A 24,298-nucleotide genomic window follows, 5' to 3' on the forward strand; every position below is an offset into this window, starting at 1 on the left:
TATAAACCAACTGCTCTTGCTTTGTCGTTCTTTCCGACTGGCGACGAGATCTAATATAATGAGAATGCAATTAACGGGCGAAGGTTTCGTTTCAAGGAAATTTTTTAGACGCGCATTAGTATTACTCAAATTATGATAATTTTAGGGCGTAAATTTCTCGTCCTTCTTTTCGAGATAATTAATTTAGAAGAATTTTTAATGAGTTTATTTTCAAGTTTAACGTGACGGTAAGAAATTTTTCTTGTCGCTTAACTTTTTTAAAGTATGTTGTTGAACAAATTAAATATTTTTTGTTCAGAATTCATTTATCATTAGTCTAACGTTAACGGATACTTTTTTAAATATTTTTTTACTCCAAACTTTTTAGTTCTAACATGAAAATATTTAACTTAGTAATTGTCTAATGATTGATATTAAATTTGACGATTAAGAACAAAAAATAGAGAATTTTATCTTTAATCATTTCCGGTAGAGGTAGAAATGAATGAAAAAATAAATGATTAATAATGTTAGAGACTCATAAACACAAACTCGAAATAGATGAATGAGAATGGGCTGCGTAGGTTCCCAGTGCATCGAGTTACAGTCTATTTGAAGAAAGCTCGACTATTATACGCTCGTTTCTAATAACAATTCACATCCCATTCATTCGTTTATTTACCCGTTCATTCTCTACTAAAACTAAATTCTTAAACCCACATCCATCCATTCACACACACACACACACACATGTGGATACACAAGTTCAGAGACATAAGATGAAGTAGAAACGACTAGTTTGTTCTTAAACTCGTGCGTTCATTCATTGCTTCACTGACGAATCATAAAAGACGAATTGTTTTCTATTAACCATCATCAAACATGGAGAACGAGCACCGTAATCGTGGGTGTTACCATTTGCGACATTTGAACATTTAAAATTGGATTTTAACGATTGTATTATTTATTAAGAAATTTCGAAGAGTGAATACGGATTATTTAATGTATATTAAAAAAAAAAGGAAAAAAAAATTAACGGGATCCAAGTAGATGAAATGATTACCTATTAAATCCACTAGAAAATGAACTAGCTTGTTATATTAGATGAAACTTCAAATACACTAACTAATAATTTCAAGTTGGAAAAATTTTTCAAGTTTCATTTCATTGTTTTCATCTTTGGTCAATAATCTGTTCTTATACTGAAAAATTCGTGTGATCTTTAATAAGCTCACTATTCTTCTGATGAGTAATTAATATTAAAAATCACAAAAAATTTTTTTTTATAGCGTAACGGTAGATAACGACGAAATTATATTTGAGTTAAAAATTAAAAGAATGTTAAAATGTTTAAGCACTCACACAAATAGTAAAATAGTTAAATAATACATGATTTGTGGTAATATAGTTAATAACTTAATTATGCGTCCTTGCGCGTAACAGGCACGCGTATCGTGTACTGTAAGGTCATTAGATTTTCCACGTCGATACCTGAGAATATTCTACACTAATTTACTTGTATACAAGTACTCTTGTTCTTCATACTATTGTACTTGTACAATATTCGTATACATACTCATCGTACTCATCGTCACACTGGACAACTCCAATCAGATACCATACAGTAAACTTATAATGGCTCCTCATTTTCACGGTGAACGAATTAAATACCTTCCATTGAGCATCATTATCATTATAATTATTATTATCATCATCATCATTAGGTCATTGATAATGATTATTACTTAAATTAATTTTCATACAGAGAACGAAAGCTAATTAAATGATAATATACTGTACAAATGTACCGCATTACTCCATAAATCCAACAATATTTTATTATGTATTAACTTAACAAGTAATAAAGCATCACGTGATATATGTGCGATTTATTACCAATCTAGACTTTGTTATGTACGTCATAGTCGTAACAAGCATTCTGAGTTCTGTTAACAAAGTATGTTCGAAGTTTGAATGCTAAAATCGTCTGCAGTCTGTATAATGTGTAATGTTTTTATCTAAAACCTTTAAACTCAAGTTAACTTATTGTAGTTATTATTTTATTTTTTATTATTATATGTTGAGTTACTTTTGTTTGAAATGTCTTGGCTAATCACGCGTGGCTTTTTGTACCAGTCTGACATTTTATGCCTGACTAAACGAATTATGAAATATCACTTGCCGATATATAATAGCTAATAGCATACATAATGTCTTTGATGTATAAACGAGATTCTGTTTGCCTATTTCAGAAGTTAATGCGCCGTATAAATTGTAATATTATGACTTTTTTTATCAATCCATCATTTTTGTTACGATTTTAATCTGAAGCTTTGAGACTTTTATAAATGTTAAGGTTAATAATAAGTTCCTTTCTATTAAAGCTTAATATTTTCTAATCTAAAAAAAAAAACTTTAAAGCATAAAACTTCCTTGACTTAAAGAAAAAAGCGGTACATGAAAAGTAAAAACTAAACCATATAATTAAAAAAAAATTATGCTGACTTTACAATGAAATTTATAAAATTTAACCTTTTTAGACATCTTTTAAACATCTGCTTTTTTTTGACAAAAAAAGATTTCTAAAATTAACATTGAACTATAAAGATAAAAACAAAGTGAAAGTTAGTCTTTAATCGTTTTTTTATTTTAATAAATCGAAATTATCGGATAATTTAAGACGACAAATTCTTTCGAGTGTAATATATGAATTTATTATTATTTATAAATATTTCAAGCTTGTAATTTATAGAAGGTTGTTACATTTTTGTATTATAACGACAATGGCATTGAAGACCAAACTCAGCTGCTGTTGCATTAATCATACACCGATTACCGATTTAATTAACAGATCTTTAAACACTTAAACATAAACGACTTACTTAAAAAAATTTTCCAAAACATCTGTCAGTATAATTACAGGAACTGACTTTTTGAAAATTTTTTAACAAAAGTTGAAAAACAATTCCTATAAAAATAATCTCTGTCAATTTTATAATAAAATAACTCGATTAAAATATAAGTCTCTAAATATATTAATGAGAATACTTGACCTAAAAAAAATCGCGATATGGAAAAAAAACTAAATATCCCACGTGGTTTGCTTGAGTTTTAATTGGTGGAGATCAGACTCACGGCAGAGATAGTCGGAGGTAAAAAAGGGGTAGAGGAGATGAAAGGGGTACAAAAAGGGAAGACGGGAAGATGAAGACGGGTTAGAGGGCGGTCTGAGACCCCACCAGTACAACAGCAACACCTTCCCCTGCATAAAAGCTCATATATATTAATATATAACACAAACATGTATGGAGTTAGATTCGTTAAGCGTTCGCGGGTATTAGTGCCCAGTCGTACCGTAACCGGGCCCACGCATCACGTCGCGGATGAATACAAGGCGAGGAATCGGCAAGTGTCCTATTCCGCGCACACGCAACCGTGAATGAGAAATACTGATAGAGTGAAAGAGAAAAAGAGTCTGGTGTATAGCTAAGCACCATGCTGGAGAAAGAGTAGTAAGAGAGAGTTAAATCCTCTACTCGAGTAGTGAACACACGCGAGTCGCGGGAATGATCCGCCTCCGCGCGAGCGAACGACCGCTCAGCTCTCTTCTCTACGTCTCTCTCTCTCTCTCTCTTTTCTGAGCTCTGTAGCCCCCGACACCCGGCGCCGTTCGAAAAACCTCAGTTATAATTGTTCCTTGATGAGTGCCGCATCGATATCCAATCCTTTGCTTGCTTTGCTCTCTCGAGATATTGTAATAGGCCCCATTACTTCTCTAATCACCGATTATTAATACGTATCATTAAACTCTTAGTTTCGTACATTGTTATTACACTTAACAACACACGTGCTGAGGTAAAGTGAATTTATTTTTAAATTAAATACTATCAGTGATTTTATTTTATTTTATCATGTAATTTGAAAGGAATTTATTGACAATAAGGGTGATCGGAGTAGAAGTGAATTATAAAAATAAAAATAAAAGTGGATTTATTTAAATTTTTGTTTATTATTAAATTAATTTTATAAAAAAAAATCAGACTGTAATTTATTAAAATGAATTGTGCGTATCAGTATCCTCAGCCGGCTCACCCCCAGAGTGTGGTAATGACACAAATGTCACAGTCAAACCATCTCTCGTCAACAGACACGGAATACCTTGAGGTAAATTTATATAAAAAGTACATATCTATTTTAAAAACTAACAAATTAATAAACAAAGCATGAAAAAAAAAATAATAATAAAGTCTGAAGTAGTTAAAATCTTGAAAAAATAATTTAGCCCGAGAGTTTTGCAATGAAACCGTCAAGATTTACTTAAGACCCGGTACGGTGTTATCAGAGCAGTGAGTAGTGAGAGTAGCCCAAGTATATTTAAATTCTCGCATGCTGTAAAACATTTTTCAATGCACACCCGGTAATTAGTGGCACGATGAGCTGTAAGCCATGCAAATGATTTTATCACGCGTTATAAAGTCTCTCGGACCGCGTATAAATAATACATATATACGGTGATAGGTTGTAGGACGCAGTATGTAGTATAATATATAGGACGCAGGACGTCCAGTCAATGAGTATTACTTCTCGAGCAAGAAAGGGGTTTTCATGAAAATTTAACCCGATAAGAATCCAATTTTCCACTCGACGAAATTGCTGTTAACACTGCACTCTGCATCGTTGTACCTTACTCCAATTTTTTTTATTCTTTCATGCAGCTTTTTTTTTTTTTCCTCATCATCATGACGCAAATTCTCCTGAGGTTGTTGTTTATAGAAAATTTACGAGGTTAGCGTGTGACTTTAATCACATACGACTCTCTTAACAAAATACCACAGTCATCTTGAGTGAGATATAATATGCGTTCATTATTGTTCTTAATAGCAACTAACGACACTTGAATATATAAAAAAAAAAAAAAATAATAATAATAACATAAAAATAGCCTGAAACAATAATTAAATCGAGTCAATAATTTATCCGTCAAAGTCGACTCTTATTTAGCGAAATATTTAGATACCCTCGCTTCGAACAAGACAGGCCTTGATAGAAATATTCACGCACACCAATCGAGCAAGTGCCTTTTGGGGATGGTGTCGACAGACGCCTTCCGCAATTTAAACTTGTAAAGCGTGAGTCCCTAACGATATTTGACAAGATCAACCGATGATCGACTGAATGAGTCCTAGAGCGACGGCGTTCGGGGCGTTACAGAACCACCCCTTCATTAATTGTTCATCTCCCGGCATCCATAACGGCCAATACCGGCATAACTACGTATCATCTAATTCTCCTCTTAGTCCTTTCAGTCTAGTCCTGGTAGGTACGCAGTTTATATGCTGCAAAGCAATGAAAAATCATCCCGGACTTACGTATCGAATCGAACTAGCTGTCGTTTTATTTCGACTACGCATTCTGCCAATTCGCCAATGGAAATTCAATTTATCGGGCAATTTTACAGCTCTAGAGCTGTGTACTCATCGCTGTACTGTTTACCTCAACCCTCACATGTACACGTATACATATATGTATATGCTGGATAATAGCTTATACTTATAACTACCGGAAACTTTTACAACTGTGCCTTTATGTGCCTTTTACACTTGTATTCAATCAATTTGTCCAGTTAATACTTTTTTTTTTAACTTCAGTCGACTTTAACTTTTAGCTTACATATATTTTACAGAATAAAAAATTCAATTTTAGAAAGTTAAATTGTTTGCTGCATTGACAAAAAAAAATATGTCCAAGAATTTTTTGACTCTACAATTTGGTAAAAAAAAAAAAAAAAATTTACTACATTAATTTTTTATTATACAAATATATTGATGTGTTTTTATTATTTGGATTAAATCGAAATTTTTTAATCAATTCAACCAATTTTTTTTTTTGTTTCAAGAACATAAATATTCTTGATACAAGTATTTTTTTTCTCAATATAATTTAAAAAAATGTTAATAATTTAAAAAATAGATAATCCACTTAAATTTAATATTTTCCTGAAGACATTATGCGGCTAAGGATAACAGCTCTTTAATATAGACGAATATATATATTGAAAAAAATAATATTTAACAATGTTGTAAAAGTAAGATGGACCATAAAAATATACAAGCAGCAGGAGCAGCAGAAGCAACACGGACGTTTACGTAAAATGGATATTGCGGTGTGGAAATGTCGGTCATAAATGCCGAGATGTTGTTCATATAATATTGTATATTGTATGTATTATAAATATGTATCTCTATAGATGTATACCAAGTTGAACCACTAAATCTGGGTTGATAGGTTCGCGTGAAAGGTTGTGAAGAAGTAGCTTTCACGAAGAAAGGCGAATGAACGTCGATGAGGACGAAATCGACAAGGAAAAGAGATGTTGCTGGGGGATATTAATATAAGGGCTCGATACGTAATTATAGTGATTACCGCATTGCCAGGGGGCGGACGAGGGCGTCCCTCAGTTTGCACGTCATTCTGCAATCTCAACTTATTCCCTCAGCCAGGCCTAGGTACATGCGCGTTAATTTAACGCCAGCTTTTTTTTTTATTTTAACCGTCATTTACCTAATTTTAAGGACACATTATATTCATAAATATAAATAATTATTATTAGTGGCTCGTGTCACCACTACACCGCAAATATTACCGGTAAATATTCAATTTATCAGGCCAGACCCAAACCCAAATCCAACTTCTCATCACCTCGCTAAATAACATACCAATCAAATTTTATAATACCCATTCTGTTATTTTATTTTATTATCATTATTTATTTAACAGTAATTTTATTCAACGATATTCCAAATAAATAAACTCATAAATATGTTAATCAACACACCAGAACACATAGTCGTAAGTGTTGAAAGCTAATCTTTAAATATGTCATCACACTTTATTTTATTGGTGTCTTCTAACGTCCTTATGACTTAAGTAAATAAGTGCAGTAATGCATAAAACCGCCGTTAGTATTTCTTAACTATGTGAGTTTTATATATTCAATGAAAAATATAATAACAATAATAATAATAAATAATGATAATAATACCAACAAGACGGGAGTGTAGAATAAGTGTTGCTGAAAAAAAGTGACAATGAGTTATGGAGTATTCCCCGAGAAGATCTCATAAATCTAAGCGTCTAGTGTGTCCCATCCCCATTACAGCACGACCGTCATCCTGCTCCGGTATACACGTGAATATATCCGTATGGTACATAGTAGTTTGCCGAGGAGGACGAGACAAGACTCAAGACTCAAGACTCAAGACTCGAGTGTACGTACGTTCTTAGCTGACGAAATCATTGCTGGGCGTTATTATGTGCGCGTAAATCAACCGCGAACGAGTTTTTCCTTTTTTGTTTTATTTTTTGTCAATGTTTGTACATGCTAAAAGTCAAACGAATTTTTTCCAATTTTCTTATCCGCGTTAACGAACGTGTATATTACTTATTTTAAATTTTAATATTGCTTTTTAAAAATATTATAATATAATCAAGAGTTGAGATCGAATTTATATTTATAAGATCGAGAGCTTTTAGCAAAACTAAAAAAATGGATAAATTATGAACTGGATGATGGATCTTATGTTGGATCTTCAGAGAGGGTTTTTCAGTTAATTATGACCGAGACCAGATCAGCATCTCTCCCGATGACCACATGGCAATGAAAAAACACCAGAGCAAAAAGTCTTTATAAAGCATCAGCATATAGCTCGGATCGGATCCTTATCCTCAGCTAAAAGCGTATGTGTATGTCTATATGTGTGTATGTGTGTGTATGCTCTGTCTTTTTCGTGGTAGAGAGATGATTCCTCGAGCGTCTTTGTCTCCGCTCTAAGCTCTACTCAGGTCCTTTCGTCGCCGCTCTGTTATTATCCGCCCCCGTAGCCCATTTCCCTTTCAACCCCGAAGTCTCTGTCTGCCAATCAACGATCCATCATTGAAAGTCGATCACAGCCCGAGTAGTCGATCCATACTCACAGAAGCCGATAAGTATAGATTACGTCGTCCTCTAGAGTGAGTGAATCGGCGAGAATCCTCCGAGCTCCGGAAGAATATTTATTATGTATAACAATAATAGAAAAAACAAGTGAAGGAATTAGTAAATGGATGATGAAGGAAAAAAAGTTATCGAGGGCGACACATTAACTGTGTAAACCTGTCAGCTACTTTACTTCTATGCATTTTTTTTGTCACGTCATTTGCCTTTCTAATATAGGCATAGACAACTTTTATCTTTGCCACTAATTAGTCACTTGTTCCATGTCATTATTTTACACTTAAAATTTTTTTAAATACCCACTATTATTTATAATTTAATACTTACTAGTTAAAACAACCATTACATACTTATTTTAGTTATTGTTATTAATTTAAGGATTAAAAAAATTTTTTTTCAAATCCCTTAAAGATTCAGTTCATTTTTTTTTGCCGTTAAGTATATACTTAACTACTAATTAATTATTTAAAAAATTAAATATTCGATAATTTTTTCATTAAATTGATCTTAGTTTTTTTTTTTTGCTTATTACTTATTAAAAAGTTAAAATGATAGTTTCTAATGAGAAAAAACTATTGAAATAAATTGAAAAAAATTAATAAGCATGACAGTAGTCATAAATCCACATAATAAAAGAATAAAAGCGTGAAATAAAAAACATATTTCAATAATAGAAAACTGGAGTTAATAAATCACAAAAAACGTACTACCATATATTAGTTAGCCTTTCAAATCAGGAACGAGATATCTGTTACACAAAAGAGCCATTTATTTGCTACGTTTTTTACCAGTAGACTATTATTGTTATGTGTACAGCTATCGTTTATCTGTTAATCCTGTCACGCATCTTTACTCATCGCGTCAAAAATTCACGGTTCTGTAGTAGGTGCGTGGGCTAATATCTATCAGAGAGAGAAGATCATGCGAGTCATTGTAAAACACCCCTTTTCTCGCGCCCAACGACGCCTCGTGTTCGCCGCCCCCTTGTATCCGACGGCGGCTATGCATACCAGGAACAAGCTTCTATCAGCTCGCCCGGCTATCGAACACTACACCTTTTGTGGCAGGATGGCACGCGATGTCCAAATTCATCGCCTTTGCCACCGTCGCTCTACTTGGGGGTGGTTAGATAATGTGATTAATGCATCAAATTTGCCGTAGTTTTCACAGTTTTTGATTTATTATTCATACATCATTTTTAGTCTTATGTATTTTTTATTTTTTTCGTAGCCATAATTGACAGAAAAAATTTATTAGTTTTAAATTAATTAAAAGATAAATTTTCACAAAAATTTTTACAAAATTTTTTTGAATCTTTGTAAATATCTTATAAAATTATATTTTTCTATTTTGATTGGTATATATCATTAAATAAAATTGTCGGAAGATGATCAATCATTATTTTAATTAATCCGAGAATTTGAAATACAAATAGCATCAAACATATTCAAGGTACTTGATTACGTCAGACCAGAAGTACTCAATAGCACTGATCGTTACGGCAAGAGAGCTTATAATTGACCCTTACTCTTCCTCTAACATTATTACATAGAGCACATCACCATACGCTCCGTTTTATTACACAGAGTCCAAGTTAAGTCGATAATATTTGAAATTCAAACTCTCCGATTAAAATCATATTAAAACGCTAGTATCCATGTGAGGACATGCAATCTTTTGGGTGACTTCCAAACATATGCATAACATTTTATGTATAATTAAAATTATAATCATCATTATTATGTATATAATTAAATATTGTCAACACATACTTCATGTGTTAGTTTTTTGGACCAACTTAAAAAAAAATTGATCTCGAAAAAACTAAATGGCAAACGTTGGAAAGTAAAACATCTTAAATTTAATAGTTAAAAAAAATTTTGAACATAAACTTGAAAAACATAAAACACTTAAGTATCCATAAAAAAATTCCTAGTCGCCTTAAACTTGAGCATAAAAAAAATTACCATACAGCCAAAGCAAATTCTCTTATTTGCATCCTTCAAAAGTTCTCGTACTCGTCGATTTAAGGATCCAAACTCCAGGCCATAAATTCCGAAAGGAGCCAAAAAAATCAAACAGCATGCACATTTATATATATATACATATATCTACAGCAAAAAATTATCCGATCATAAAATCGAGTTTAGGCAGCCGCAGTGGCATCTCGAAGTTATCCAGTTAAGTAGTAGAGTCTGCCTATCGCGACACTGTGCAATAGAAAGGGTAATTCATAGCACGACCACCTTACTTCTCATACAATATCAGCGTAGCAACTGATACAAACCGCGTGAGTATATCTGCGCGCGCATTTCACGGTTTACATCAGCAGACTCTCCTCCACTATCCTCCACTTTCAATACCATTTTTCATCCTTGTCAATCCTGTACAGGATCCGGTATAGCTGCAAGCCTTCTTACTCTACACTACCGGTTCTAGCACAAAACCGTTGATAATCCCCAACATAGTCCGCGTACCACCGTACAGTGGATGTGTGACAATAGTGGGGACTCTATTCGCGGGGACAATCCTATCCCTATCCTCGCTGCCACACCAAACACCAGCAAATCCTAGCACGGATAGAAACAGATAGAGAGACAGATATACCCAAAACAGAGAACAGCTGAACGAGTGGAGTAAATACAGCGTTATCTTATCCACGGGGAGAAAGAGCCTCAGTATTGTGTTTAATCCTGGTGAAGAGTAGTACAGAGCCCCACCAGCAAAAATTGAAGTGGATTCGGCTCGTAGGCGGTCGAGGGCGGGCACCAGATCTACGTCAATTCCGCCCTCCTTGTACAGCCCCCTTTTTCCCGGGCTCACGTGAAGGGGAAAAGATCCACAGTCGGGTGTGCCTGTCCACGGTGTGCCCTTACTCCAAGCTCTACAGTTTGTACACCACCGTACCACAGTACAGTACAGTATGTGGTGTAAAGTGTACAGTTCACATATAGCGAGTGTATAGCATTCCCTACTCTTGTAGCTCGGCATTCCCCAGCTCTTGTGGCGTATCACCATCGACTTCAAACCCCGATCGGTTCGCCGGCCAGTCTGTCACCGCGCGAAGAACGAGAACCACACGTTGCTTGTTTAACCGGTTCTCACCTTCTTTATTTTACAATCTTCTATTGTATTGTGTTGTACACACCGAACAACTGCTACAATAGGTTCTCAAGTTTTACATCCCGAGCACCGCGGACCGATCGCGGCCGCACGGCTCAGAGTTACTGCATTAGTTGTTCTACATTTATTAATTATTATTAGTATTTATTATTATTATTATTATTATTGATATTATCATTCATGATAACGGTGACGTGATTGGAGTGAAATAATTTTTAAATTATTGCCAATTAGTAAAAGTACGAAAACTCAAGGTGTTTTAGTTAGTTAATTATTTATTTATATTTATATTTTTTTTTTTTTACGAGTGTGTATTAATTATTTGACAATAATTAACATAAAAAGCGAGTTCCTCGAGGTCTGTGTGAAGCAAGAACGCACAGATACTGTCGAGATGCTGACGGACATGACACCAGCCGCGGCTGGTCAGCTTTATCCGCAGCTTCAGTCCATCTCTAAGTCGCCCGCTCATCACATGGTGAGTGTCAATACAGATAAGTCTTGTGATAAGTCCAAAAATTCGGTATGGTCAAGGTAAAGATAGAGATAAAGATAAATTAGGAGACTTTAACTCAAAAATAATACTTAAATTGGAGTAAAAATGGTACTTAAATTGACAATTGGCAGTCTGACGCGATAAAAATCTTAATCCGGCAGGTACATTCACCACTTCGGATCTTATAATCTTTGATCAGGTGCTACTGAGGCTTGTCCTGTGGGTTATGCCTCAAATGTTGAGTAATGTCAGGCAACGTCGAGTAAGTAGTAGAACTCTGAAGTAGCAGCCGTAGTATGACTACGGTGATACTAGTCTTGGTAGTAAAAAAAAGCTTACACCCGCGTTGTCATCATCAGATAACATCGCAAGATCTTGTCGTTTAAACGACTAAATTAGTCCTCGTTTTGACAATTCATTTCGGTCCTTTGTTCTCTCTCTCTCTCTCTCTCTCTCTCTCTCTCTCTCTCTCTCTCTCTCTCTCTTTCTCTATCTTTATCTCAAGATCGTCATCGACTAAGTCAACAAATTTTATCTTCACTTTATATAATTTATTTATTGCTCGTAATTTTTATACTCATCAAACATCAATCATGTTTTTTATTAATTTATTTTCAACGGTATTCACACATTTAATATTTTTGTATAAATAAATTTACTTCCGGCTATTTATGCTCCGTAAATAAAATTTAGTGAGGCTAGAATATAGAGATCCCGGTAATCTCCTATTGTCGAGGATTAGCCGGCGGATCATCCGGGCTTTTCTGGTCTCTGTTTTGACAGCCAAAATACTCTTATACATTTAAATGCCCACACTTACTCCTACAAATACATCATACATACTGTGCTAGTTGATATATACATATATAGGTATTTTTTATTACATTAAATTAAATTAAATACATCCATTCACAAGGACAAATAGTAAAGTTTTTATCTAAGACAGCACGTGGGCCAAAAAATTTTTTACCCGTCGCCAGCTCACACCGATACTTGATCTCTTACACTTCGTAATATAAGACATAACCCATAACATCATCAAAACGTTCTTCATATAATATATAACATGAGTTTAATATTATACCATACATCCACTCAACCCTTTTCCTTCCTGAATATGTAGGTATATACACTAGAAATTTACTTTATGACTCGACTGCAAAGAGTGCCGCCAGTCTCGACGGATGATTTACGAGACGACGGTAAAAAAGTTATTAAATTCACAGGATTTTAAAAAAAACTACAGCATACAGTGTACAGCCTACAAAACCAAAATTTACAAACAAAAAATCTAAATATTAATTATAAGTTTGCTAACTGCAGAATCGCCAAGCGTATTATTTTCTTTCAATGTAAATTTATTTTTAAAAAATTATATTAATCGACGGTAACGTCACACGTGCGTGATATTTCTTTCAAACAGAAAAATATAACACACTGACTGCAGATTGTAAATGTAGCTCACATTAAATTGCACGACCTGAAAGTAAAATTCCGTTTTATTAGAGTTGATTTTTTTTTCTTTGTTAAACTCTTTATTTTTTATATACATATTTGACATTTAAAGTCACGAATACACTATAACCCGTTCTACGGGTATTCAACATTTTACTCTGAATATATAAACATCGATCCATATTTATATTTTTATTTAAAATATATAGCTTAACAATTTCTTGGTGTTGAAAAAAAAATTTTTTTTTTCTATTTTTTACATCAATATCCATTTCTTACACACAAAAGTTTTAACAATCTTTATCCAAAATGTGGATGAAATTTTTTGTTTAAAAAAAATTCTAGTGTCATATATGGGAATAAAATCTAAATGTATCGAGTATCGTTTTTTCGGGTTTTAAATGTTTGACACAAGGTTTTTCTTCGAGAATAAAGAAGTAAAAAGTAAAAAGTATTCGAATATAAATAAAAGAATTGTATAAAATAAAATAAAATAAAGGTGGATGTCGTTATAGATGTAGACTATAGACTACCTGCCGCTGAGTAGAGGGTGAGTCAATTATTTATCTCAGATTCTTTTGTGCGACAGGATTCACTTGATAGGATGCGTGGGATATGTAATAAAATACTTACACTTCCTTGATGCGACGCGATATTTAACACTCACTTCTTTTCTCTATTTTCAAAAATATTTTTATTCAATAAAAAATTAATACTCTCGTTCATCAATAAAATTTATAAAAATAAAAATAATAATGAGTAATGAATAATGAGCGCGGTAATTTATTAAAAGATAAAAGAGTTGATGGGATTAATGAGTTTTAAATGGTTAGCTGTCAGACGGTGAAGCGAATATAAATATAAATAAATAATACTGTGTAATATCCTTGTCATTATTGCTATCGACTGCTCACGTCTATTCGTACGTACATTCGATGGTTCATACACACGTATTCATTAAATAATTAATCACCAACAATTCTTCGCGACTATAATTGCAAGTTTAACTTATACCTTATATATTTATAAAAAAGTCATTACCTCGTTGTTTGACATTTAGGAAATTATTGTTGTCTTGTTATTATTTTTTTTAAGAGCTAGTTCATAACTCTATTTCAAGTTTAACAGAGGAGCAAAATATTTCAAAAATGGATTTTTGTATAAAAAAAATATTTATTTGAGCAAAGTATAGCTCAGTTGTCAAAATACTATCCGATTACGTATGAATGGGGGCTAATTTGTCAAACCAATAACCCAAAATGATGACAGACCATCGGTCACATTGCGTAAAAATCTTGTTTGCATGATGCATCGATAGACAAATGATAATAATAACAATAAAAATAATAATAGAATGGAAGAAGAAAAAGAAATGTTGAAAAACTTATGAGAATAAACCCAAAAGTGGCCTACTGCTCTTGCCTATCGAAAAATCTTCGTTCCACTTCACTTTTAATGGCATCAAGTATAATATGAGCATTAGATAAAAAGTTTGGAGACTGGGACACACAAATAAGTATAAACCTAAAAGCGGCTGATCCCATAATCCGATTCAGCGGCATAGCGTGCAGTAGTGTGCCTTTATGTACTTACTAAACGTTCTATTTTGTATTTAGTTGGACTATCCATCCAGTACTCGAGATCATCCAGTATTGGAGTATGGTTATGCTCAACCGTGGCTCTTACTTTATGTCTATGCCACTAAACTAGAATAACCGTATAGTGATTGCCGTCGTAGTCGCCCGTTGACATTTTCAAGAGCAACAATGGACTGCGAACGGCCCGAGTGAACATTTGTTGTAACGTGCCCATCCGTCGTTCGTCACGGGGGATAAAGGGACCGCATGTCCTTTTTTCAAACAACCAAAACTACACTCCTGTGTAGCGATGAGGACTCCTAGCTCCTGAAATTCGTCAATTATTATTGTCGTTTCACATAAAGTGGAAGATTTACCTGAAATTTAAAAAGCCCTTGACATTTTGCACTCGGATTTTTAAAGGATTTTAGTTGGTGGAAATATTTGAAGCTACCAATTGAAATTTTTTAAAATTTCCTCGAACAAATTTTTATTATTAAATAAAAATTTATAGAATACGAAATTTTTTAAAAAAAAAAGTAAAATTTATTTTTTACATGTTGACATTTCAATTTGACCAATTTACATTAATGTATAAATATATAAATGATATTTATCATATTTACGTTACTTTAACACCTATACTGATTTTCCAACTTCCGGAGTAGTGAATCAAGTTACCAAATGCCAGATGTTCAAAATGTACAAAGCCCATGGTTGCCAGAAGTTGTTGTTACTACTATCCACTAGTACATATTAATATGTTAAATATAAATAATATAAGTTATGTACAGTAGTAATGTAAATGTAGTTGAGGCGCTTTTGCCACTCGTTCTTGTTCTCGCGTCTTTCAAGAGTTGCAAGAACCATGTTTCATGAAGATATGATTGATCGACAACGTACACAGACACTGCGCTCAGGAAATGTATGTGGATATATTATATGCGTTTGTAAATGAATTTCTAACGTAGGCTAAAATGATACCTTTGAGACGGATCGTAGGAACAACGTATATCATACACACACACAGACTCACACATATATATTCTCTTGACACTTTAAGCCGTAAATGCTTTACATATGTCATTGTCAATTCATCAATGTCTCACTGTTAATATTTTTCGTACTTGCGATTTCTGGTATTTTGTTGCATTCCACTTTAATAGACTTTAATAATATTATAATTGGAAAATATTACTGACGGGTAAAATTACTTTAATTAATAGAAATCGTCCAACTTATTAAAGTAGTACTCTTGAGACTGCAAGAGTCATGCTTCTAATCTGTGCTTTTAATGATATAGCTCTTCACAAAATTAATATGAATATTATTTTACCAAATTCAATTAATGTACCATATTTCAATGTGTTTTAGACAATACAATGTGAAAAAAAAAAATTACATTTTAAAGTAATATTCATAAAAGCTTGATGGTTTAAAAAAAAAACCAAGAAAATAGAATCCTTACAAAGTCTGTAAAAACTTCATTTAAAAACTATAAAAAACAATACTTGGAATTTTTTTTTTTGTAAATAATAATATGTTTCTTTGAAACTGGAATTTTTCCAGTTTTTTGTTCGGAGCTCCTTTTATTACTACAAAAAATGTTATTTTTTAATTATTCTTTTTTCCGTATGATAATTATTAAGAATACATTTTTTTGTCTGAAAAATTTATCAAATCGATTAAATTGATTTTTACTCAATCCAACAAAGCTATTTGTTTGTTTACTAAAGAATTCTTTAATAAAAAAAAAAAAAATAAATAAATTTAAATGGTTCATTTTAATAAATTCTTGAGCCAATAAATCCTTATCTGGACAATAATTTTTCTTGCTTCCAGTGTAATTCTCTAGCCGAGAGTATTATCTTTAGTTTAATTTTAAAAAAATTTATTCAATATAATATTTAAACCATAAGAGCCTTTTATCTGACTAAAACCCAAAACAAAAAACAACAATAAACAATTGTTTGTCCATTTTATCGAATCGAAAGGTATCATTTCAGCAAAATAGTTTTTATTTTCCACGAGTATGGATCATGGAGCGTCAATCGTGGCACCTCTGTGATCGACGATAATTGAAAGACTCGAGGGCCTTGTAAACAATGTATGTACTCTACGTGGGTACGTACATTGAATTACCGTGTATTATCATCAGGACTTGGCATCATCGGATCGTCATAGTCGAGTGTTTTCTTAAGAGAAAAAAAGAATCAAGATTATTATTCTCTTAACATGCTCTTAGTCTCAACAAATAGCTGGACCGACGAGACTGGGATGACTCTCGCGAGGGAAAAATTCCTTAAAAAAAACTCCTACAAGATGAGAGCCCCGATCTGTTCGCCAGTGTGTTTAAAGGCAAAGCAAGTCCCTTGAATCTGAATAAGCTCCAGGCAACGACTTTGTGCGCGCGCACGAGTACGACCGTTGCCGAACGGCCCTCTCACGAGTTCCACCGAGAATCGAGGTGCTGCCACGTCGGGAGTCCCTGCAGGGGTGCCAAATCATGTGGCGCGAGCCAAAACATCGCCGACATTGATTGTGAGCGTCATAAACGTTGCATTCATACTCTTCACCGTTTTTATACAGCAGACCAGACGTGTGTTTGATTTATCGGCTCGGTGATGTGTCTGATCGGGTGTGACAGACGATGCATTTAAATTTATACTTCTCTTCATATCACTCTTCGACTGAAGCTTACTGTTATTTTTATTTATTTGTTGACGCAATGTAAATAAATTTATTGACACCTAATCCATCATTAAACTTTTGACAGTCTCAAAGATTATTACATTTTATTATAAAAATAATTTATTGACATAAAATAGTTGAAATGTTTTGTCGATCGGATATTTTACATCAAAATATAAATTATAAATGATGCGATTAAGATAAAACAGACAAAACGTTACTTTATAACAACAGTAATAAATTTTGTCCAATTATCGCGGGTGATAATTAAAAATAATTAATGCGAAGATTAATTACAGATTTTAGTCATTAAAAAAAATATACAATGTAATTAGGAAGAAACTATTTTGTTAATCTACTGAAAATTAATAATTGTTGACAATTTAATTGAAGAATTAGAGGTTAAATATATAAAGAATTATTTAAAAAAACAATGAATACAGACATTGAGATTTAGTGAGTACATCGATATACACTTAACGACTTTTTGCATCATGTTAAACTTTTTTCTCAAGGTGTTTATTTGTATAAAATGGTTATTGGACAATTTACATCGACTGTTTGAGTTTATGCGGCGATCATGTTGCTGTTGTTTTGCATTATATTAAAAACTTATATTAGTAAAGTCGTGATTGCTCGAAGCTGCCAGTACAGAGTAAAGATGAGAAGAGAAGAGAATAAGTAAAGAGTCATGCACGTCTACACAACCACTTTCTCGTCTTATTTTCCCTCAACATACACACACTTGTATATTATAATAATAAATATATAATAATAATGATAATAATATTTATAGTTGATAAATACACACGTATATGTATATGTGTATGTACGATATATCGTACATATAATAAGACCTGTTCGTATAAATATATAATATAATAATTGCACGACCTTTACGATAACCGGCTGTATACTGCATTGGAAAGTATCATTATCTACCGTTTTGTGTCCGCGAGATGGGTTTATCGATTGAAATCTCATCTATGAAAAGTGGAAGCCGAAAACCCCTTGATTTTCTATTGTCAACAATTACTTTATATATATTTATTTATTTAACTTTTTCCTTTGGTACATTACAGTCTTTTTATTACTCAGACAATTTTCTTTAACATTATCATGAATCATGATTATTCAATAATTTTTAATCATTCGCAAACGGATTTATTTTTCAATCTATTATTTTATGAACTTTGCAATTTTATAAAATTTAATTAATGCATTTATTAAAAAAAAATTAACTTGATTTAAGTAAAATTTACTTGATTCACAAAAAATGTCTCTGTTCAAGAATTTTTCTCTTCAATCAAGTTAATTATTTTTTTTTTAGTGTGTATACTTCAATATGTACATCAATTAACAAAAAACCTACAGATGGAAGACGAAAAGCCAACTGTCAAAGAAGTTAAACAAAAATGAATAATTATCGTTAAAAATTGGTCGTCCTTGCTGAACGCGGCAACAAGCTCACTCATATAATAAGTTAATTTACATTTCGGTGTGTTGACAACTTCGTAGTCCTGACTTTGGTACCCTGCATTGGTAAAGTTACTGAGCGCATATAAGGAGTACTGGATACCTTTTGAGAGCCTGAGGCTAAAAATTATGCAGCTGCAAGTTGCGCAACGGTCGTTCGCCGCTGCTACACATTTCAGTTATTCACTTTTAATCTATCTCGACACCGTTATGAAATTGATGCTATTCATATAATACTTTACCCGTACACTTATTTATATGTTATTTTATTCCTCAAACTTTTTTTAAACAATTTTCTCGATGATTTTTAACCCTATCTTGGAACATAAAAAAATATGTACAGTTACAGCTCATTCTTCACAGGATAATCGCAGTCTGATCGTTGCATCTAATAGCCACATTATCGCCTATTTTGCCAACGATTCGCTGCATATAACTCATTGTAATTGCGTCTGTTACTTATATATAACTTATAACACTTGCTGAGATAAATCACCTAGTCCCGAGTCTTGAATTTTTCACGATATCGCGACGTTTTGCAAATAAACATTAATATTTAATAATAGTACGGTTAAAAAAAATTAAACTTGAATGAATAAAATAAAATGTGTGATGAAAATTCACAAGAATGTTATATCAAGTGTACGAAAGCATTTCAAGTGAAATTTATTTACGAGTTTTTATTAACTTGGGGTCTTTTTCGGTAAAAACGATAAATTTATACGTATTTATCCTCCAGAATGTTTCTCTTGGAGAATAAGGGTAGTTGTCTCCCACGACTGTGTCACAAAAACACATACATACATATATTTTCAAGCCCACACACATCTACCGGGCACTAGATAGCAAACGAAACAATAAATTAAACTGCGGAGTCACCCTCGAGTCTCTTATACGGTGATGATGTCCTCGAGGGGTGGCCTAATATGTCACAGTCTGTTGCAGTGATCTCGAAAAGAGTAAAAGTGTGCGTAGGGCCACGAGGGTTGACGAAGAGCTAGGGATCTCCTAATGGACTGATTCAATACCGATCATCTGATAAACTTAAAACTAATAAATATATTATTTACTGTATCCGAAAATTGCCGGATTACCAATTTATCTTTCAATTATTTCCCTTACTGGCTTTATCATCAGTATTATTATTATTATTATTATTATTATTATTATTATTATTAAAATCCTTAAATTACTTTTACTGCATCAAAGTAAATTTATAATTTAAATTCGCAGTAAATCTTTAGTCAACAAATTACATGTTTATGTAACACGTGGCGAAATGTATCGATTGAAAACAGTCTTCAGTCTTTACTCTCAAGCCTAGAAAAAAAAAATAGACGCACTATCATTAACTGACATTTCACACCTAAAGCCGATAGAATATTTATCAACTTATACTTTATTTACGTACATATCAATGTTTATAAATATATGGCTATTGATGCGCAGAGAATAGTTAATCAAGAGAACCAACCATTCGATATACATACTCTGGTGTGTACGTGTCGTGTACAGAAATCACCGTATGAGTTATTCGTATCCCACCGCGAGATTACTAAGAGATCCGTATAGCCATTCTATTGACGATGTATGGTCTATGGTTGATATCGCGCAATATAAACCCTTGTATGTGTATGTGGATGTACACCCCCGAGTGTCGGAGTGTAAAACGCGGGTGCAATACGCGATGAAGCTATAAATTCAGCACACCGACGAAGACACGCGAACCAATTCATTTGAGAATTGATATCTGTGTATAGTATATCGCAATAGCTGGTAGCTGTCCAGAGAAACTATCACATCACTAATAAACTGTCAAGTCAACGAGTGTATGCAGATTATTGAGCTAGCAGTTATCTGTTAGCTTTTGTTAATAATTCAACAACTGATTTATAGTTACTCTATTTATTAATTTTTTATTACTTTTAATCTTAAATTTTTTTCGTATCAATTCAATTTATACTTAAAATTTTTTTAATAAATAATTATACGGTCAAAATAAAAAATTTATTTCGAAGGAAATAGAATTTCCTGTTTATAAATAACTACTAGAATTACAATAATTAAGACTCATGATATATAATTATGTGATTTTATTTACTCAATTTTACGGTTCTCTCTGAATCTAAAGACATTAAATTTCAATTGACAGAAGCAATAATCGTCATCAAGGCAATAAAATAACCCATAAACAATAATTAGAAGTTATACATACGTATTTTGTTCTACAAAATAAAAGGCTTTAAATTAAATATGACGATACTAAAATAAATGACACTAGTGCACGTGAATCCTGATGCACTTACTTCGAGCCGTTTACTGCGCTACATGTACATAATGCCTATAATCAAGAATATAATTCACAGTCGCGGTAAGCATGTACTTTGAGTCTCGTTAGCTTTAGCGTGAACGAACTCCCGATTGTATTACATATATGTATGTGTATGTGTATTATATTAAATTATGCAGAAGAGACACTTGATATAATACTGCGATGTTCAGTCTGGAACCTAAAAGTCTGTCTAGTTCGTTAGATCATGTATCACCTCCGCAGGCATTCGAAAAATATTTTAGATATATAATAAAATTAAATTATCTTTAATTAACCATTCAGAGGTCTTTTAATTTTTAATCGATGAAAAAATTGATTTATCCGATTTTTTATGTTAGATTTTAATATATTCTGCGGTTGTAATATAACCACGTATATTTATTGTAGACCGAGGATTAGACCACTGAAATTAGTTAAATGAGGATGATTTAGTAGCGGTTTTATTGTTAGTGCTATTTGTAACAGTTGGCTGGGTAAGAATTTCTTATTTAATATTATTATTGTTATTATTATCATACATTTATAGATATTTATACGTGTAAGTGTAAGAGTAAAAATTACACGATTCGAGTATAAATATTTTTGTTCACGCGAAGACTACAGACAATTTATCTCAAGAAATTACTTTACTCAGCGGAGTTAACCCTCATTGGCCTGCAATATACATGTGCGTTTATCTCGCCACAAAGTGACCTTCACTTAGCACCTCACTGCAAAAATATCAATTCATATTACATTGCATGTACAGTTCCATCTGTAAATATACATGTTATTATATTATTAATATAATTGAAATAAAGAATACTTACCATACAATTATTTTTAACATAAATTATTTTCTGGCAATTATATTTTTATTTAAAGAACCCGACATCATATTTTTGTATAAATTCATTTTAAAATTTTTTACTCTTACATTTTCATGTTTATTATGTATATGCATTATTTTAATTTTTTTAAATTAAATTACTATAACGATGAAAAATTTTTGTTTGTAAATCAGTCAGAACTCATCAGTTAATTATACAAAACAATTCTTTTGTTGAGTTATTTATTAATTGTTTCATAATTGACAAGGCGAGAACAGCGCTAATTATTTTGGTATTGAATGCAAAAATTAAGACTCATAAAAAAAAAAAAAAAAAAAAATAAAACATGTCAGTCAGTACAAAATAATCTTGCATAGAAAGATTGTCATGAGTGACAATTATAGATCAGATAAAGTAAACCTGGTAAGGCAATTCCTGTGATGAGGAAATAGCTGGATTGCGTGTAAAACCAGTAGCTGTTTATCATCAAAATTTTATTTATATATAAAGAAAACATATCTATCAGGTTAATCATTAGATAACTCAAAAAACCTTGCTAATGTCGAAACAATAATCATTTACAATTAAAACTACAATGGGAAACATATTTTATATAAATAAATAAATTGAAGGCACATTAATTAATTGATCCATCATTGACGAGACAGAGATAAAGATAAGAATCGGAATTTTCTTCGAAACATTAATTTAGTTCGTTGTGGTTGTCTTCTGAGAAACAAATTAGTGCATAAGACGATCCGCGACCCGCGTGATGATGCAGCATGAGAAGAACCTGACACAAACACGTCTTTAGAAATACGTACATTTATAAATATATATATGCATCTAAAAATAAATTTATAACATGTTAAAATTTTTTGTCCGATAGCACCTTCGTTTAAATGCTAATATTCCGCCCAATTTATCTCTTTATAATATTTTTCGATGCCTGAGAATTCGACGCTCTATGGCAGTTAAGTTTTTTCTATAAATAACTATCCACATACATTTACAATAAACATACATATATATAAAAATGCGTCCTTACCTAACTTGACGCTATTTACACGTCGATGACCCGTTGGAGATTTTTCATAATTGAAAGAAGGCCGCCTAAGAGACCACCTTGGCTGAAAAAAAACCAAATCCAATAAAGTGCTTGATATATTTTGTCCGGACAATAGATTTAGCAAATTACCAAAAATAAAGCGAGGAGACTTGATTACTAAAAATTTATTTTATTTTGACGTCTGATGTCTCTGGGGTCTCACGAGTAGAGCTCTGAGGTGTTGGACAGCGGGAAATAAATAAAAATGAAAATGGTTGTCGTGTAAATTAGACCGTGGGTCCTTAACAAGACGGAGAGAGGTTAAATGTGATGGATTTTAATGTATTTTCGGTTAATAAATATACAAGGACGCGAGCCCTTTTGCTACGCCCGTCGGGCGGGTTTATAACACAGGAACACGGCCTCAGGGCTATTCCCTCTATATGCTAATGCATCAGGCTACCGATATACTCCTTTACGCCTCCACCTATGCATGTCTATACACATATATTTACTCTCATAAGAACTGAACGATCAGTTTTGTTCTTCGATCGATAGTATTTTTTTTTCTTTTTATTTTTATAAATTCACTACCTATTTCATTTTTATATTAACACTCTTTTTACATAAATTAGTTTTTTACTACCTTATTAAAAATTTTATTCAAAAAGTGACATTTAATTAATAAAAAAAAAAAAAAAAAAAAAAATTAAAATATATGGAATTTAATTTTAATTGGAATTAAAAAAAAATGCTTATTATTTAATTAGAGACATTGAAGTTTATAAAATATTTTATGAATCGGTTAAAAAAAGTATTAATAGAATCTTATTATTATTATTACCATTGAATTCAAAATTCACGAATAGTAGGAACGGCATGCTGACGGTTTTATTGTCGGTATTTTAGAAGAATTAATCCGAGATGAGGTAACAAATATACAGTATACATATTTGGAGAGATTATAATAAAACACATGCCGGGCGATAGGTTGGACACTCGGGCGCTAATTTGCCGCTGAATTTTATGTATCACTAAATTATCTCATGCAAATGCACAGCCGCTTCCGTCTCACCCTCTACATGCTTTAAATATATATCCATATCCCTTTGCTGCTTCAATATGTGGTATATAGTTAAATAGCAGCTTCCATTCACTGCTAAAACCAAACATACAGCCGTCTATAGATACATACAATCATCTGCATTCAACATCTGAGTTGAGCTATCCGAGAAATATACTGTATGTTAGTTAATACTCATCGTGTTTATAAGCGTATTCTGTACAAGATTTATATCACTCTCATTATCCTAATGAAG

At 32.4% G+C, this 24,298-nt stretch overlaps 1 protein-coding gene across 2 annotated transcripts in view; it reads left to right on the forward strand.

Moving 5' to 3' along the window:
- Positions 1–3,693: 3,693 nt before the first annotated feature.
- Positions 3,694–24,298, forward strand: part of Sp1 (transcription factor Sp8) — a 31,755-nt gene continuing 11,150 nt past the window's right edge. Inside the window, exon 1 of one of the 2 annotated variants that reach the window (XM_074246959.1) lies at positions 3,694–4,143. In XM_074246959.1, the coding sequence (XP_074103060.1) occupies positions 4,036–4,143 (108 nt within the window). In that variant the 5' untranslated portion in view covers positions 3,694–4,035. Of the gene's footprint in view, positions 4,144–10,996; positions 11,574–24,298 lie in introns of those variants that run through there. The other variant, XM_074246960.1, reaches the window with a different exon arrangement.

This window comes from Cotesia typhae, unplaced genomic scaffold, assembly GCF_013202065.1.
Source record: "Cotesia typhae breed Kobodo isofemale line unplaced genomic scaffold, CoteBio_Ctyphae contig_48, whole genome shotgun sequence".
Taxonomy (NCBI): domain Eukaryota; kingdom Metazoa; phylum Arthropoda; class Insecta; order Hymenoptera; family Braconidae; genus Cotesia; species Cotesia typhae.